The sequence below is a fragment of the Bacillus rossius genome, chromosome 1 (genome assembly GCF_032445375.1).
Source record: "Bacillus rossius redtenbacheri isolate Brsri chromosome 1, Brsri_v3, whole genome shotgun sequence".
Taxonomy (NCBI): Eukaryota; Metazoa; Arthropoda; class Insecta; order Phasmatodea; family Bacillidae; genus Bacillus; species Bacillus rossius.
In genome coordinates, this window is record NC_086330.1 from 71,236,367 (window position 1) to 71,255,771 (window position 19,405).

Consider the following 19,405-nt stretch of genomic DNA (forward strand, 5'->3'; position numbering starts at 1 on the left):
CTTGTACTGGATCTGGCACTGGTACTGGCACTGGTACTGGTACTGGCACTGGTATTTGTATTGGTACTTGTACTGGATCTGGCACTGGTACTGGCACTGGCACTGGTACTGGCACTGGCACTGGTACTGACAATGGTACTAGTATTGGCACTCGTACTGGTCATAACTGCTCGAATAACACGTTAGTTCAAGGTCACACATCTTAACTACAGTGCGCTTTGAACCATGCGGTGAAGTCACGGCGCTCATTCGAGTCTTGCGTGAAGCTGGTTTCGAACTACCAACCATTACCACATGAGAATAATGCCTTAGTTGCACAATCATGGAAGATGCAACTGACGATTGTTAAAACCTGACGCGGCCATAACTCAAAAAATATAATTATATGAAAATACTTAGCGTTTCATTGACATCTTTCGAAATCTGCTAGGACCAAATATTTACAAATATGGCAAACTCCAAGATGCTTACTTACACAACCAGACAGTGCCTTATAATTAAATGTTTAAACTTACAGAACTTCTCCAAGGTTCACCAGTATGTCTATTATGGGCATTGATATAATACGATTATCCAAGATGGCCAATATTTTTAAATGCATTATTATTGTGTTTAATATAGGCTAAAATTATTGAATTTATAATCATTGATTTCACTTAAAAGATTACTTCTCAAACAGAATGTCAAAATGATCTTTTCCCAGAGTGCAGATTCCCGAAAAGTGAGCGATATAAATGAACTTGTAAATAGATTTCTTGAACACAATGCAATGATAACGAAATAATTATCCATGCCACACATTTACATTATAATTACACATTATTATTCCAATCATTGGGATTACCTTATTTATATTTGTTTCACACAGGTAATGTTAAAATATAGTTAAGATGGCTCAAGTCTGTGTTGTACGTTGAACACACGCGCACATTAATAAAACATTGTTCTACGCAACATGCTTTAGCATCAGTTTGTTACGACCTGCTGCAGCAGCAGAGGTGTCCTACCTGTATGTTGGCCGAAGGACGTGGCCAGACTAACAGAGACCTCTCACTCCGAGACGTCGCATGCGCCCACGTGATCAGCCCAACTGCCAGGCACATCACCGCCACGCTCCTGGAGAACATCTGGAACATTCACTTTCACGTAAAAAACAATCTATATTTCAACACAGTCTGCCTTATCTGCAGTTGTTGAAACAAACTCAAGCTCACGTTGTGGCCGTAGGCAACTGGAGGAATGCGTAATCCATTGTAATTTTCCTGCGCTTGGTTTATTAAGTGATTTGAAGTGATGGCGTTGCTTGTGTTAGACGACTCTTGACAACAGTTGTTAACTGTAAGGCGTAAGAAATTCACGCACTGTCAAGATGGTTTTTTACCGTGCTTTTCATACGAATATTTTTTTCTTTTGTCTATAAACAAAATAACATACATTTATTTTTAGTTAACTTTTCAATTTTTTTTTCTGTTGCCAGCACACAAACTTCACAAAAACTAATTTCGTTATTTAGAACTTTTCAATAAAATTAAATAACAAGAAAAAAATTTTCATAGCATAATCAGATACAGTTAATTCTATTTTATTTATAAAGATGATTTAAACAATTCTGTAGTTGTTATGCTGCAAATTTAGACTGTATTCCAAATATTTATGCCAGTTTCTCTAAGCAGCGAAGTAAATAAACTGTATTTTGCAAATAAGTATACAGAATGTCCCATAACTCAAAGTCAAGACGGGAACAGATGCTAGGAAAATTAATCACGGTTATCAATAAAAAATAACATTTAAATAAAAAATATTGTACGTTTCAAGTTATAGGGCTTTTTAAATGTTTTAAATCCCTACCCTGCATCTAATTATTATATATACTGTGTCTAAAACTGTTTGCTACGCATTCATAAATACCCCACTATTATAAATATAACGTGCTAAACTTTTGGAGAAAAATATTCTTTGCACAACTTATACCGCTAACAATTTTTTAAACTGGCAACGCAGACTTTTAACACTGTAAAAAAATATTTAACTAAGCAAGCAAGTTATTTGCGTTAATTTTCCTTATTTTCATTTAACTAGCTAAATCAGCAAATTATTTTTTTACAGTGTGACAAGTCAAACTTTTATCGAGTAAAAAATATTTTTTTCAGCATATGTCTTCGAAATAATATTTTCGCTAAGAGTCTGGTATGTATCCATTTATTTTGAATTATCAATAGTTGGGTTATTTGTGACTACGTAGCAAAAAGCTATAAAACAGGATCTTTAAATTTGGTACAGAAAGGGGCTTTAAAAACTTTTCGAACAATGCCTTTAACTCTAAAACTAAGAAAATTTATGAATTTTAGAATTTTTAGTTTTTTGATTCAGAAACGTGACTTACTGGCCTGTAATTGTTCTCGGCTTGACGTTTTGAGATATGAGAACACCTATAAGTACACGATCGCTGAAATAATGCTTAACAAAATAAAATGCTAGGAAATAGCCTAAATACGTATTTCAACTAAAATATATATTTTTTGATACAATAACATGACATTTAGTTAGGCTTTAATTTGATTTCATAATTTATTAGTACTCATGCAGACCTACTCAGTCATAATTTACGTTAGTTTATGTAGTATGACACATTTCTGTTTACTTTAATATTTTAATAGACGTAGTGTTGTGTTTATATATATATATATATATATATAATCTTTCACATGTCATTAGACCTCTATAATTTATTTTTCTGAAACCGTAGTTACTTAAAACGTTATTAGAAAATGCCTGATATTTGTAACGCGATAATTTTCATTGTATTAAGACGCATAACTTTAATTTAAGCACCTTTAGTATTCATATCTAATTTTTGAATTGATACAGTTTAGTTTAAAAAATAAGTAAGAAGCATATTTTGTATTCGTTCTAGAAAATGACATATCATAAAAACTAAAAAAAAACTAAAAAAAAAAAAACCTTTAGTATGTTTTGATGTGTTTGCTGTTCATAAGGTGACTGTGATATGCTGATATGCTACGTATTGATTGCCTGACTTAACGGTTGACCTTTAAGAACAGATGCTACCACGCCCTGTCACGTGTCCTGTTTGACAGAAGCAGTTGCAGTTGTTACCTTGTTGCGAGATGACGCGACCTGCCAGCGAGCAGCGCCCCGGAGCCACGCCAGTGTCGGTTGTTTCCCCGCTCACCCGCGCCTGTCTCTTCGCCGGCGGGATAATGACGCTCGCGGCAATTAGACGCCAACGGCTAATCACCGCAGCCGCCGTTCCGGCCCGACATGCCAGACCCGTGCTGTCAGCAGCAGCATGCATCATTGTCTCACTCCTGCCGTTAGACTGAAGACACTTGACACCGCAAGTCACAAAACGCCTTTGAAAAGTTGGTCGGTTCAGTTTACAAATGTGTTTAATGTTATTCTGCCTTACACACGTTGAAATTTTAGTATGTAACGAAATGCGCACACACACTGCCAAATATTTTTTTAACAGGTTGTAGTCAACTTTGTATGGGCGTTTCCGCTGCCCTCACGAGCCTAAGTAATCAAGATGGTGGACCCACATGCGGCATAATACACCTGTATATATTCGCTGTCGTGAATATCTATCTGGGAACATGTTAAGAGTTATGGTGTGCCGAATGAAACTTTATGATGGAAAAAACGGTTATGGAACACACTATGCAAACTTTATTCGACGTAGTAAGAAGAAATCATAACTTTAAAAATACTTGAAATTAATATGTCAAAGAAAATTGTCTTAAAACAAACATGGTGACAAAGACACTTAAGAATTAATTAAATTTTTTTAATTTTACGAATGCTGTGTTATCTTTAAATACATGTCAGACTAAATGTTGCAGTCAAAAGTTAACATGTTTGTAGATTTTACCGACTAATAATTACAATACCTATATTTCGGTGCATTGAAACAAAAAGAAAATGTGTACTTTAACACGTGAAAATATTACATGCACATTTTTTGTTCACATTACATCGGTAGAGTAAAAACACTTTGACATATTTCGATTAAATGCATTAAAGATAGAAAAAGCTTTTTCAATGCTAGGAATTCCCGCAAATACAAAAATATCATATTGCAAATAAAGCTTAAAGTACAGGTAAAATAATAGCAAATTCATACTTAAAATGGCATGTTAATGAAAGAAAAAAAAAAGTTTTTTTTTTGTCATGAGAATAAATAATCGATATAATTTTTAGTGTAGGGTGGGGAAGAAAGAGATAAATTTAGGTTTTTAAAATTGAAAAATTATTTTTAGTACATACAAGGCAATTGAAACATTATTTTGGAAAAGAGACGATATATTTATCATAGAAAAAGTTATAAGTAGGTATTAATTTTTATAAACAAAGTTAATGGGAGAAAAGGATATAAAAAGGTGCTCTTCTGAGAGACATGTAATCATGCATACATAAGAAACCTTAATACTAGTTTCGGATTTCAACTTGACAAACTGCGCAACACCACCGACCCACACTCGCTCCACAGCCACTCCACTTAGCGCGCGCTGCCCGGGGGTCTCCGTGCTGCGGCCACAGTCGTTAAAGGCGCCTCCAAATGCGTGCGGGGCTGGCAGGCACGCCGTACTGACGCCGCGCCGGTAGTTCAAACAGCTGGGGTCACGAGTGCAGGGTGAGGCGGGACAGTGGTGCCGGCTCTCTCTCGTATCGGGAAACCTGACCACGTGACTGTGCGCGGAAGCAGCGACCCAGAGCACTGGCTGTGCAGTCACTCCTAGAGAGAGCGGAGGGCTCGTGTGACGGCCTCTTGTTGGGGGGGGGGGGGGGGGGGAGCTCCCAGGGGCCGTGACATCTCACTCATCTCCACACGTAATCACCTACATCGGTTGCGGACGGTTTCTGGAAAAGTAGGTATTTTCTATCCCTGACCGATGTACAAAAAAAAAAAACTCATTGGCACTTCGAAGTTGTGGCATAGCCTCTCATTCCCGTGCGCCGCAAACAATTATCATCATAATCATCATCATAATATTTTGCAAGCCCAGTAATTACGACTTCGAAAATAACATTAAAAACGAAAAATATACACTATTTCCCAAAGCTGATGCACTCTCTCTGCGAAATTCATCTACAAACTCTGGCAATCAGAGCAAAGGGCAGGCGGTACGATTGAAACTGTTCACACTATGATTTAAACCCTTTTTTCCACATCTCACTCATTTATTTCCACCCCCATCTCTCTTCTTTATTCATCGCATTGCCCTCAGCAGCACGTGGGTTCAAGCCCGTAACGCGATCCCGCCAAAGAAACAAATTTTAACAATTTAAACAATACTTTAGAAGAAGTATCATATTTTTCACATAAACTCTATTTCAAAACAAGAAGTAGTAGGCGCCACTGTGTCGCAGTGTTTTCTGACAGTCTGAGCAGTCTAAGTGTGCGTTACTGGAAATATTTTGATGATATTTTGAATTTGGTACTTATGCCCTTTTGAAATTTTAACTTTATTTTCTAAATATGCTTATAAGTTAGAAGTTTATAATTTTATTAAAAACCGTTGGAATTTTTGTCATTTATCTGTATAATATACGTTTGTATGCCCTAAAGTAGGTATATTTGCATATTTGCTTTTTTATAGTTATTCCGTTTTGAGTTTTTATATTATATTCTTTTTCTGTGGTCACTTAATTTCTTTCTGATAAATTTATTGGTAAATAGTACAGATGCACATTATGTATGTATTTATTTTATAAATTATTTTTTATAGTTTCATATATATCAGAAATTATTTTCAATTGCACAATATTAAATTAAATTGGATTTTTAATTAAGAATTTGGTTATATTAAATTAAAGTGTATGTTATATTCATCAATTTTCAACGGGTGCCTTAGGCGCCTTTCATCCTACTAGTAAGCTTATAAGATTCAAAACATTGTAGTGTTTTATTACAGTTTGGAAGGTTACATATTTTTTTTTTAACTTTCAAAACAGCAAAACCATTCACAGAAAGTGCATTTACAAGAATTAACAAAAAATAAATTGTACTACCAAATGTTTTTTGATAATAAATAATTACGAAATGATCTTTAAAAAATAACAAAAATTTTGTCATATTTTAGATTTAATTTTATTAATGAATTCTAGACAGAACATTGTCGCACACTTCCTTTAAAAATCTATCTTGCTGTGTGAGAAAACATTAAAAAAAAATTTCAATCATTGTTTTAAAGCCATGGTTTTAAAAATATTACAAGTAGATACAACAACTGCAAATTAAATAATAAAAAATGTGTTTAAACTGGCTAGAATAGTTTAATAGGATTTTTTTATATTACAGTAAAATACATAGTAGTTTAATATTTTTATTTATTATTTAATATCTTTTTAAAAATTAAGAAAGAAGTTTAAAGGGGTGTTATGATTTTATTGTTTATTTATTTACAGAATATGGTCATGTATTTCCATAAATTACATAAATAATTCATTGTTATCCATCGTCTGTTTGAGGTCCTTCTAGCAGCACGTCAAGCAAAGATACGGGGCACGAAGGATAGAGGTCAGGGCAGTTGTGATTGGCCAGTCCACTTCGAAGGGCGGAGTCATACTCGCAGTGCTCGCTGGGGTCTTGTGACGTCACCCTCTCTAGCGGAAACCTGGAAAAGCAACACGTCACAATCGGAGGAACATCAAGTATTTGAGGAAACAGCCATGATACAAGGAAAGCGATGTACACAATATTAAATTTATTATTTTAACTTTGATATTCCCAAGTACTGTATGTTTCCTCCAGGAGAGCTTAAAAATGATATATTTAAGGATATACCATAAAAAATTTTAATTGTTTAAGGAAATGCTTTTTATAATTCTTTGCAACTGTAACTATAGAGCAAACACTTGGATAAATGTATGGATTGATTACGCTAGAAAATATATCAAACCAATTCCAAAGTTAAAAACTAAAAAGAGTAAGAAATTAAATTATAAAAATGACAAATTACTGTCGCAACCTAAACGATTAGCAGAGAAACGTCCTTTCCGTATGTGATCATAAGCAAATAATTAATTGAAAAAGTTTCTCACTACTGAATTCTATAAAATTCGTTTTATTGGCACATTTGAATTTTCAGCAAGATATGTTTACTAATAAGAAAACAAAAAGACATAGCTTAAATTCATACAAAACTCCAGCAATTTTTCTAAAGCTTCCAAAACCCATTATTATCTAAGAATGACGTTCCATACTGGTCGACCAAGAAATTCTTTAAATATACTAGATATGCAGGAAAATAATTGGTGCCTGAAATTAAGTACGAGCGTTAGAATTTATATATTTTTTAATTTTAATAAATTAAGTATGTAAAATTCACCACCACGAATCTATTTAATCCTTAACACTAAAATAATATTTTATTAAAGTTCTTAAGGCGATTGGTGCATGGAAAATATTACGACAAAACTAATTTAACTGTACATATTTATTTTTGATGCTTCTTTTTAAGACATAATATACCTAGGATATTTTTAATAAACTTTTTTTTACTGAGTTATGTCATTTTAAATGCATTTATTTTTATTCCAAGCCAGAATTATTTAGAAAACACATAATTATGTTAAACTTAAGTATAGTTCAAGAAACGAGTGTACGAATAGGTTTCTGCACCTATAAAAGTAAGAAAAAAAATTTCATCGTCAAAATTACAGTTTAATTTTGACAATTTCCATTGATCACTGCTGGACTACTTCAGGAGCGATTTAAAGAATAAATTTAAATGAAAATGAAAACATAATTGGCAGAACACTATTGAGTTATGTATATATTTTCATATCCTTTTGTTTTTGATATGATCCGACTCAAAACACGCCCTCTGGAGTGACAGTTCTAGTGCTGCGTATAAAACTCTCGCCGCCGGGAAGAATGTCCCCGCGACGTGGCGTTGAGGGCGGCGCTTGTCGGAACCAAGTAGTCCGGCGGAGCTCGGGCCAGCTGGCCGCAGCCTGCGGGTGGGGAGGGGGAAGAATGGGATGTAGAGGGATGACGAGAGAGGAGGCTCTGTCAAGGTCGCGCTCATGGAGCTAATATACAGTAATACATCTGGAGAGGACAAGGGAAGGCCAGCAGAGGATGCGAGGTGAAGCCGGGTATCGGCTTTTGTTCCCTGCTTCCTACGCTGGAAGAAAACAAAAAAGAACCGAAATTGCCTCGCGCGGCCGAAAAATCCTCCAAACTAAACTCGCAACAGCTCCGAAACTATCAAAACAATCAAACTGAAAATTTTACTGGAGTATCTGTAAACATTTTTCCCCACATCGTTTTAATATTTTTTTCGAAACATGAATGCTTTCATTTTTAAAAATTAAATACATATTTACTGCCAAAAAATTTTGTGAATATGCAGAGTAAATTACAACATCGAGGAAAAATTTTTGTTTGCAATTATAAGTGGGGGGACACCAGCGTATGAAATAAGGAAGAAGCCTCAAATTTTATTTATATACCCCTTTTGACGCATTCAACCCCATACTTTTATTTTTACAGAGAGTTGAAGTGGGAATAATGTTTCAGTGGGTAACACTACCGACATATGTCTTCGGAACGCACTTCTTTTTGTTATTATACGTCTCAAAATTTATAATTTCATACACAACGTTTATAAAAACGAATTCTTACTTACCTCATTTAATCTATTACAAACCTCTTGTAATAAACGTGTATTAGTAGAAGAACCAACGTAACATGCAAACCTTAGGTAAACACTGGTAGAGAATTGTTTGGAATAACTGTAATGCTATGCATATACTGACAATGTAAGAAACTTTCAATTTTATTAATTGTTTGCATAAGAATTAATAATTTTAAAAAATCATAGAATAGGCCTTTATAGACTGAAAACCTTTCACGTAGTTTCAAGTCGCGTACATAAAAGTTTTTTAATATATATAATTACCAATTGTTGTTGAATATATTTAACATTTTTATACATGTTACAACACACATATAATAACAAACCTATATAGTATATTAAAAGACAAACGCCAAATTTTAGCATTTTGTATTTCTTTTCTCTGTGTGAATAAAATAACAGTTCTTAACGTAGTTGCTAATACTGTACTATATTTCTAAAAAAAATAATACGAAAACCCCTGACATCGTCACCATAACAATGATAAATTTGCAAAATAATTAAGGCACATATTTTAATGCTACGAAGCACACTCTTAAGAGAAATGTTTTAAACTTATGTTGGGATGTAACTAATATCTTAAAAGCATTGTGAAACCGTTACTTTGAGGGAAACCTTAATATACCGAACACCATACCATCCTTTAATCGAGTACGATTTTCGCTTCTTAAGACCCATTTGTCTTCAAAATGCACTGTACTGTGTAAGTAATAAATCAGTCTTAAAATCGGTTAATTATTTTGTCTTCCTATTTCGTATTCTAATTGAGATAAATATCAGATAAGCATGTGTTACTTGTATCACGACATCAAGGTATTATTTATCAGCAATTAATATTTCATTTTATTTTTTTGTTAACTAATGTGCATAGGGCAGTGCACTAGACATCACTACCTGTGTGTAGTGTTGCGTTACACTTTTTAACGCATTAGAGTTTACATAAAATGATAAATCCAAAATTTCGTTTAAAAGTATAAATATCAGCGATCAATTTAATTAATGTCCAGTATAACTCAGTCAGTAAAACATTCGGAAATATGTATAGGACCTGTTAACCTAAATATTTGTTAACAGTTAAACTGAACTAAGATGTGTTAGAGTGGTTTTTTTCTCTCTCCGTATATTAGAGGTATGGGACATCAAAATACGCATCTGTCGCCCATTGACTTTAGATACAGAATTATAAACTACATATTGTGAAAACATTCTGCAGAAGTTTTTGCTGAACGGAAAAACACGGATGAGAAGACAGACGAAATGTGTTTGGTAAGTGATTTTTCGTCAAATGAAATGGAACAGGACAGTGCTTATCAGAATGAAATTACAGAACTACTTTTGTGCAAGGATGATAAGATGGTGCGACATCTAAAACATATCACACCACCTTTACATAACTATAAAACTAAGAGGTGTTTTCTTTACATAATATTTTAGCACAATGTTTCCTTGTGGCGTAGGTGATTTAGAATTTCCATTTATCTAGAAAAATGGGCTTTCAGAATGTTTTTTAACACACAGTGTTTCGGAAGGTTTTTGAAGAAAAATATTGACTACCCGTTTTATTTTTTTGCAGCTGAATTCGGGCACCTGCATGAAATATAATTAATCCGTAGGAAGCGCAATGGTTTAAAGTATTGATGTTGAAGATTTGAAAAGATTTATTGAAATAGTGTGAGAGAACGAGTGAGTTGAGTGAGAAGATGTGCGCTCTCAGCCACATGACGTGCGCAGTTGCGAACAAATAAATAATCCATTCCGCCTCCCCATGGCGAAGGATGAGTGAAAGAGAAAACCTGCTAAACCTTCCCCTCCTCCAGGCACGATAGAACCGTATCGGCTGTGTGTTAGAAGGAGAGGGAGATAAAACCTTCGAGGTTCTGTTAATTCCTCCTAGATGGCAGGCCGCAGAGCGACCACCAGCAACACCCTTCCCGTATGAAGGCCATCTCGCCACTGACGAGCTGGAACTAAGCTCCTGACCTCCCTACATAGTAACAGTCACCCACATAGGCATCTAGACTCTTTAATGATCATATGATACAAAATTCATTGCTTTCGGGCCTGTGACCGTTTTTTAACCTGCACCAATCGCCTTAACATATTTAAAAATTTAATAAAATAGCTCGTACGCCATCAAGTTCCAGACTGCTAATTCGATTCTCGGCGAATTTATTGTAAAAATAAACAGCAACTTTAAAATTTACACTAAAATACAAAAATAATAGCAAGTCATATATTATTCTCAACCAATATAAAGCCACGGCAACCACATTGTATTCAACCATCTTCTAATCACCATTTTGTTTTCGACTGCTAGAATTTGCTGTTTTCATAATAGTTAATTTTTTACTCGCTAGAGTGCAGTTGTAGTATTTACTTCCAGACAGTCAATGCATTCGCCATATTGTCTGCCATCTTAGCCGCCATATTGAAAATCTGTAATCATTAACCTAGATAATATTTTTTTTTTTAAATCATTAATAATTTTACATATTAATATAACTATACATTTGAACGATTCCTGTCCTTGGTTAGATACCAGGTGGTTACAGAGTTAATTAAATATAATCTTATGTAACTATAAAAATGATATTTTTATTAAAAAAACAGCAAATTTCCACAAATAGTTTATATTATGCATGTTTTAATCTACTACATGTATACATGACATGTACACTAAACTATTTATACATCTTCTTATGTAGAGAATGAAATAAATTCTCAGCTCCTGCCTATCCACTGAAGTCAGCATCTAAACAGATCCTTTTCCTAAGAAGGCATTTTCTTTCCGACAGAGTTTCTTGATACTGTGTTTAACATTCGGAATTGTAAATGTGAATTATTCATAGTCTTGAACGCGCACTTCTTTATTTGGCCCTCAAGTGACTTCGTTTTACCATGTATGCAATCCATCCATTAATTATATTTTAAAGATACGTGTGTCACTACTTCATGTGTAAGTTGATTATGTTTTGCTTGGTATCGTCAAGAAAAGTACAAATGTATATTGTTTTATTAGATAACTGAATGGTTTCTGTAGTCCTTGAAATAAGGATTTTTCTATGTGGAACCTATTATAATCTAATTTTAATGCGCCAAGGGCAGTCTTGGGTTTATATCCATGTCCAGACGTCATTGCAATCGGTTGCTGGACATTTATTGTATACGCAAACGAGTCACCAACCTAAACCGATGAGTCAAAATGTTCGCAGGTAGTTCCACAGTAAGCAAATGATCTTCACATTTACAGTTTTTAGCATGCCGTCTCAAACTGTCAATACAAGTAAACCAAACATGAGACTTATCGCAGCGCAACTTCATACGTAAAGCATTATTCATACATTTACTCCTCTTGAGTCTTTGTGCATCAAGGGAAAGTGCTAACTACATATCGCAATAGCTTCAAGGATCTATGGTCAGTGTAGACGAACCTTTCAGACCCGAACCAGATACTGCTGTTACTGTGGTTGTACCATTTCCTGATATGTTCTTTAGCGCATAGATACAACGCTGTTGGACCGATACCTTTACTTTTTGCCCCGCAGCACGGCCTTGGCATGTTTTAAATTGTATTTTCATATTATATTTTCTGAAAAATTTCTCACAGTCAGACATTTGGCTAAATGGATTGTTTACGAAATTCTCTTCTCGTGACGTCAAACATTAGGCCTACTTTGGTTGGAGAGATTCTTTCCACAATGACAACATCGATGCTGGTTGGACGTCGATATACCTTAAGTGGTCATCATTGGTGCTAGCGGTACTGCAGCCATTGAAGCCTCCTTCATGGATGAAACGTCATTTACCTTGGTTTACTGTGCAGGCAGCACTAGATGCATAACAGTCTCTTCGACTGGTAGAACCACACAGGTTGATGTCTCCTATTGTACCGTCGGTGACTTTTGTACGCGTGATATTGGTATATGCGTCGCCGTAGTATTAGTTGCCATCAGTTTCTCGTTCGTCCTATTTCACTTTGTCAAATTTTGGAGTTTGTTTCCATTTTTAAAACATTTGGAGTACGCTTTCGACCATCATCTAAAACAGATGTGATTAGTGAGTTTTTATATTTGAAAGCAGAATCTTCGATAGTGCTCATTAAACCAATTATTATTATTTTATTAAACGCCTTGAATATTGATTTTATATCATTATTTTTGCGGTGGAATTTTAAGTAAAAGATTCATATCACATTTTTTTATTTCGTTTTGAGAGTGTTAAAAATGATTTTAATGTCAATGCCTAAAAAAATAATGTTGCATGAATACCTACGAAACAAAAAGTGGCAGCCTGTATAGGTATACACTACTTTATATATAAATAGATATAAGAATGGCTCCAGTATTACCAGTTCCTGATTTTTTATTATTATTGATTTTCATAACTAATAAAAATTGATCTCGATTATTTTACTAAATGAAAGCATTTATTTAAATGCTTATTTATATTTAATACTAAGTATTTATTTAAATTTTTGCTTCGATGTACTTTATACATTATAATATCTATCTAAGTATTTATAATATCTCTCCAGTCCTTTAATTATTTTGCTGTTTTCGCTTAAAAAAAAATCTACATTAAGTATAATTCCGCCAGATGGAAAATTCAACCTTGACGTGGTCCCGGTGACGTGTATGTATGCGTTGTTTACACGGCGAACCTTTCTACACAGAGACTTAGGGCATCAAACCTCCTTCACCGAACCACTTGTACACCGATTCAGTGCCCACTAACTTGAGCCATACCGAGTTTCTGGGATCGAACCCTCGACCCTCTTCATATAAACGCGAATCTGTATCAATTGCGGCCCCCCGATGACCCTTTTAACTTTGCATTTGCTACAAACAAATGTGGAACTTTCAGGGCTTTATCTACTCATAACTTTGTCATAATCCTTTGTAATCCTCCCAGGATTATTTAAGAGAACCTCAGCCGGAACCTTCCTCGTCATAAATTGGCCTATTGTACTGCTCCCATACTTCCAACGACATATACATGTCCTTAGAGGATCACCCAAGCCTTCGTCCCCCATGGAGAGCAGGATAACCTCGCTCGAAGCCCTGAATAGCCACTGAGCCCTTGTACCACAAACTTAGGAGTTTATGCCAGATTACGGCCCAGGTACCTCTCACTGATATCAGGTTCTCGGTTTTTAAACCCAGGATGCCGTTAATAACTTGAAACGAATTCTCGGATATTCACGGACCTTAATTCCAAAGCCTGAGGAATTGACTGCCACTTGGGGCCCGGGTCGACATTCGTGGCATGCGCCTGATAGGCGAGCAGCTGCTCTGACGAACCATCAGAGGGCTCATAAGGGCCGTATTATCGGGTATTTTGGCCAGATACCTCTAGACATCAATGAGAGGGTATTGCTGACCGCCGGCGGCCGCGGAGTGCGGGAGGCCACGGACCTCCCCCCTCCCCCAATCCAGAGAGGGTGGTGTGTGTCACCTGACCATTAGCGGCCTGTCTATCACGGCCTTCCCCCTCCACGCACCTACCTCGTCAGTCATGGAGCTCGGCCAGTCTGGAGGGATGCAAGACGGCTTTGACGTCGAGAGGTCTGCAGAATTCTAGGTTTGTCGCCTCGGGGGGTGGGGGAGGCTTGCGCCATCGGGTCAGGGACATTTGTGACGTCAAACCAGGCGTCTGGTTGTTTCCACGCCTGGTCTCCGCGGGTATAAAATGGCCCCGCCTCCGAGCACGAGAGAGTGAGAGAGTGGGGTGGCGAGAGAGTCTTGACCTACCAGTGAGTGACACCGGCGAAACCCACGCGGTGGCATCGGGGTGACTGCAGTGGCGGCTACCGGGTAGGAGTCTCTTTGGTAGCGATACCAGTGAGGGTGACCCTCGAGAGAGGGTTTCGAGAGCCTCTTCGGTGGCAAGTCGGGGCGACAGTAGCGACAATTCGGGGCGGGGTTGCGGCGCAGCACGGGTGAGCGGTGGGGTAGTCGTCGAGGTCTGCGGTGTGTGGACAGAGACTGGCAGAGGAGCGAGCCACTGTCGAGCCGACCTACAGTGTGCAGACTAATGTGTGATTGGTCGGCGTGAGATCGATTAACGGACAGAGATTGGACTGAGAGTATTCCTTATCTAATTTTAGGTGTATATGATTTACGAACCCATTCTCCCCACATTACTCGTAACAGTATGTAGGCATGAGGCCCGCCAGACAGAGCCCTCTTCTGCACGTGGTGCCAGAGTATTGTCATTGGTGGGAAATGAGGCTTTAGGGATTGCTCTTCCACCCATTTCCCGCAGACAATACAAAGTAGCACACTCTTGGGTACCATGACGGACAGATACTGACACCGAACGTGTGCCTCGTTGCGAGTGTGTTGGAGGACACCCCAGGGTCAGAGCGAGCTCCATGACTGTGAGTTTTACCCATCACATTCGTAAACACAGCTACTCACGTGAACACGGTCCTCAGCATCTCGGTGACCATGGAGCTGCGAGGAGTGAGCGCCTGCGCGGCCTCGCATACCGCCCGCAGCACACAGCCCCTGCCGTCTAGGCCAGCCCTGCCAACAACCACGAGCTCATGCGAGACTAATTCCCTTCTCCTTCATGTCTAGCCAAGCCCTCATTCTCTTAAGTCCGTGAGAGAGCATCCCGCAACCAACATGAAAAAAAAAATATTTGCCTCAACACAATATATGGCGAAATCTGTATAGCAAGAATAGGAACAACTTGCGACAAGTTTCTTGTATGATATCAATTAACTATCACTGTATAAATATTATGAAAATACATTTAAGTAATTGTTCCAATTTAAAACTCTCAGTTCGCATATAAGTCACATAATATAACATGGATCCTGGTATGTTGCCTGCAACTGTATTAAAAGGATACAGTTGTAATTTCTGCAGCAAAGAATTTATACTGAGAAAGAACGCTAGATGTCACGAGAATAATAATTGTGTTTAAAACTTATACTCAAAATGTTAAGCTGTGATCAGTGTAGCAGGTTTTTTACAGGAATCGATAGCTTAAAAAGACATGAAAGGAATTGTAAAGCAGTGCCCACTCACAATATATACAAGATAGAGGACATCTATAAAGCCCCTACGCTAAAGAAGAGTGTGGTGTTTGACGAATATAAACTTCATTGTCTTGAATGTGATTATGTTCAAAGCTCACCTGTTCTCGACAAAAAACCTTAAAGTGAACGATTTTGAAGATTTAAGGAAGACTGAAGACAATGGAAGTATCATAACAATGAAAAGTAGGAATACATTCAAGCCCATCTCAAGTAGATCCTCCGTACTTTTGGACAAATGATGGACACTTAATAAGGAAGCTTGTAGACGATGAAGAAGCTTCGACGTCAACGATTTCGAATTCTTACAGTAATCCAGGTGAATATGCTGACTTTTACGATGATGTTGACAGTGACTTTGAATTTTTTGACAAGACCAATACTGTGATAAAGCATCTAAAGCTGGCAAGATCTAATATTCTGTTGACGCCCTTAGACCGAAACGATGGAAACGTTATAAAATAAATAATTCTTATCAATCTTAGTCAGCCGGTAGGAGTCCATGTTTCCTGTGAGAATGATTAATTAACTTAATATTTAAGAGCATAAATTATTTTTTGCATCGAACAAGGATCGAACCAAGTCTTCATCGTTCGAATCAATCAAAATATCAATGGACTAATTTTTAATAATAAATTTTGATTTTTTTTAAATTGCTAGTTAAATAATAACAGAGATTCAAGATTGCAGTCAATATGTCATCATTAACTTAGTGAAGGCTAGTTGATAAGGAATTTAAGTCGCTTGTAGGCCTTTCCACATTAATAAATTGAATGAATAATTATTATTTAAAAATATTTTTCTGCATCGTGCAAGGATGAACCTAGGACAGGAATCGAGCGAATCAATCAGTAAATTAATGGGTTATTATTTTGATAATTTTTGGAATTATTCACTAATTCCTAGCTAAAAAATAACATATTTTCAAGATGGTGGCCGAAGTTACCGACAAGATAGCGGACACTACTGTAATAAATACTACTGCACTTTAGGGTAAAAATTAAACTTATAGCCTATGGTGGCAGTGACCTCTAGCAGACTAAATGAAAATGGCGGACTCAAGATGGCCGCCATAATATCTTACAAGCTGAAATAATAAATTATTTGGCATATGTGGTGGGATGCATTCTGTCAGCATCTACCACCATGGGGAGGATTCCATTTTTTTACTCTCATTGGGTTCAATCCGAGGACATGTGCATTTAATTAATTTGTTATGAATATTTCTTTTTTCAATTTTCTATCGTAATAATTACAGATTTTCAAGATGGCGTCCGTAAAAAAGTATAACAGTAATGTCATATTTTTAAAATGCAGAATCGTGTTTTTTATTAAAATATTATTAATGATACATATATTAAGGCGAAATTGAACCTCGAAATCAGTTTCATCAAAAATTAAAAGATGTGATTATATGAGCATGGAATATGAACGGAATTTATGTGTGAGGGAAGCGGCATTACCCCAGTTTGGACTGGTAATTTTAAAAATTTGATCCAACTGCCTGAAAAATCCTTATAGTTATTATAAAGCATGTCAGTTTATGCCAGTACAGAGAGCGTGGTAATTAATTTATTAATAAATGTATTTTATATATTTTTCCGACTTTTTGTTTAAGAAACATTGGTTTTAAATATGATGGCCAGTATGACATCAGCAGTTTATTATTTTTGCTAAAATAACTTTTTTTAATTGATCGAGACTTGATCGGAGGACCGGAATCAATCAATTTGTAAATAGGTCAAATGCGTCATTTTTTTATGCCAGAGGTTTGACCTGCTAGAGTTTTTATCATCTTGCTTCCGATGTATTTTTTTTTACAAAAATTAAGTACAATGATTCGATAAAGGTCATAAAAAACTGGTAGGAAATAGAACATCAAACTTACGTGCCCGAAACAGAGTGATATGTGGCATTATATAAACAAACAGCATAAACGAAAAAAGACGGCATCTGGGAGTCGAAAAAAAAAGGTGGCTTCCACCAGATGAAACCAAGATGGTGGCCTCCGGTAGAAGAAATCAAGTTGGCGGTTCCAGCAGGCGAAAACAAGATGGGAACCAGAACACCACAGTATAAGATGGAGTAATTTTATAAAAAAATAAAATGGCGTTGGTGATGTCAAAATTCAAATTTGGCGGGAATTAAAAAAGATGGTAGTCGGGATCTAGATCATCCAATATGGCGACCAGGGTCGAAGTCAAGGTCAGCCGAGTTGGAGGCCGTTGCATCACAATTGAAGAGGGTGGTACCCGACACCGGCGGTATGCGCTACTCCGGGAAGCACGCGAGCCCGTGTCTCGGGCCTCTGCCGGGTGCGCCGTCCCACTCACGAGCCCATGGCGGCCTCCAGGCGGCGGTAGAGGTCGCGGCGGCCGCGTCGCAGTAGCTGGGGCGCGGGTAGGACCGAGCCGCTGAAGTCCGAGCGAGTCTCGTTGGGCAGGTCGTAGGAGATGGAGTAGGCTATCCCCTCCGTGTATATGGAAGTCTCGCCCGTGAACGCCTTGATTGAGAGGCAGTACGAAACCTGCAACCGTTCAACAGCGTGATATCTCCTTGAATATAGGAGCATGCAGGAGTGGGTATCCTGTGGGGAAGCTGAGGCCCTGGATTTATACGGTATTGCATGCAGGAGACGCATTTTCTCCGTAGGATGCTGTAAGCTCAAAGCATTCGTGTTTTTGTAATTTAGTGTTTTTAAAAATATTTATGTACGTAATAACTACCATGCTGCATTTAAGTGTCTATTATAGTGCTGGTTATGGGCATTCATCACTTAAAAACAATTACTGTTGTTGTAGCGTAAGAAGTTACGCTTATGCAGCATGCAATAAAAAGGCAATGCCAATGTTTTGTTTTTATAAAGTCCACATCGCATGCTTTTGGAAAATTAAAAAAAAAAAAAAAAAACATATATCCGTGACTTCGCGTGTTTCGTTTGCCGAACATGGAGGTGGCCACTATTTGATTACACTCATGGGCTGAACAAAAGAATAATGATAGTGGAAGAAAAGGGATTTCACAAAAACAACGGAGAGATTTGTGTGATAGATTTTCTTATTAACATATAGTTATTGATCCGAGTTCCTTTACATTACATTATTTTGTTATGTTTATCAACGTCTTAAATAAGTCACTAAAATCGTTTTCTTTCAACAAATAGAATTGTTATTTCTATCAAAAAGAGACCTTCGTTTTGTGTTGTCTAGTTTTTAAATAATAAATTACAGTAATAAACATAATTTCAGTTATAAATATTTTACAAAATATAATTTTAATAAAGAGATAATACAACAAATATTTTACCTTTTTATAACAGTCAATTAAAAATAATTTCATTTCCTTAAAAAATAAAATAATAAAATATTTTATAAGGAAAATAGTTGTTACTATAAATTTTATGCAATAATTATTAGCAAATTAAATGTTTTGGTAGTATTCTTTTTTCAATACAAGAACATATGTATAACTTTAAAAATAATTACAATCGTGTTCTTTAATATTTACCTTTAAAATTAAAAACATTATTTTTGTCAGACAATACTTATTTTTGGGATGTCTATTCTATTTCCTTCTAAGCAATATCGACATTACATATTCTGCCAGCAGGGTGTCTATAACATGGGTACACACAATATTCATAGCAGGTAATTTGCCTAAAATTAAAATTTTAAGTTGTTTTTGTGGCAAGAAG

The 19,405-nt window shown here is 36.4% G+C and overlaps 1 protein-coding gene across 1 annotated transcript in view; it reads right to left on the bottom strand.

The window, feature by feature from the left end:
- LOC134529173 (uncharacterized) overlaps positions 1 to 3,186 on the bottom strand; it is a 33,486-nt gene extending 30,300 nt beyond the window's left edge. Inside the window, exons 1-2 of the mRNA XM_063363003.1 lie at positions 3,118 to 3,186; positions 1,008 to 1,127 (exon numbers count right to left, since the gene is read on the bottom strand). Coding sequence (XP_063219073.1) covers positions 1,008 to 1,127 — 120 coding nt within the window. The 5' untranslated portion in view covers positions 3,118 to 3,186. The remainder of the gene's footprint in view (positions 1 to 1,007; positions 1,128 to 3,117) is intronic.
- Between the last annotated feature and the right edge of the window lie 16,219 nt (positions 3,187 to 19,405).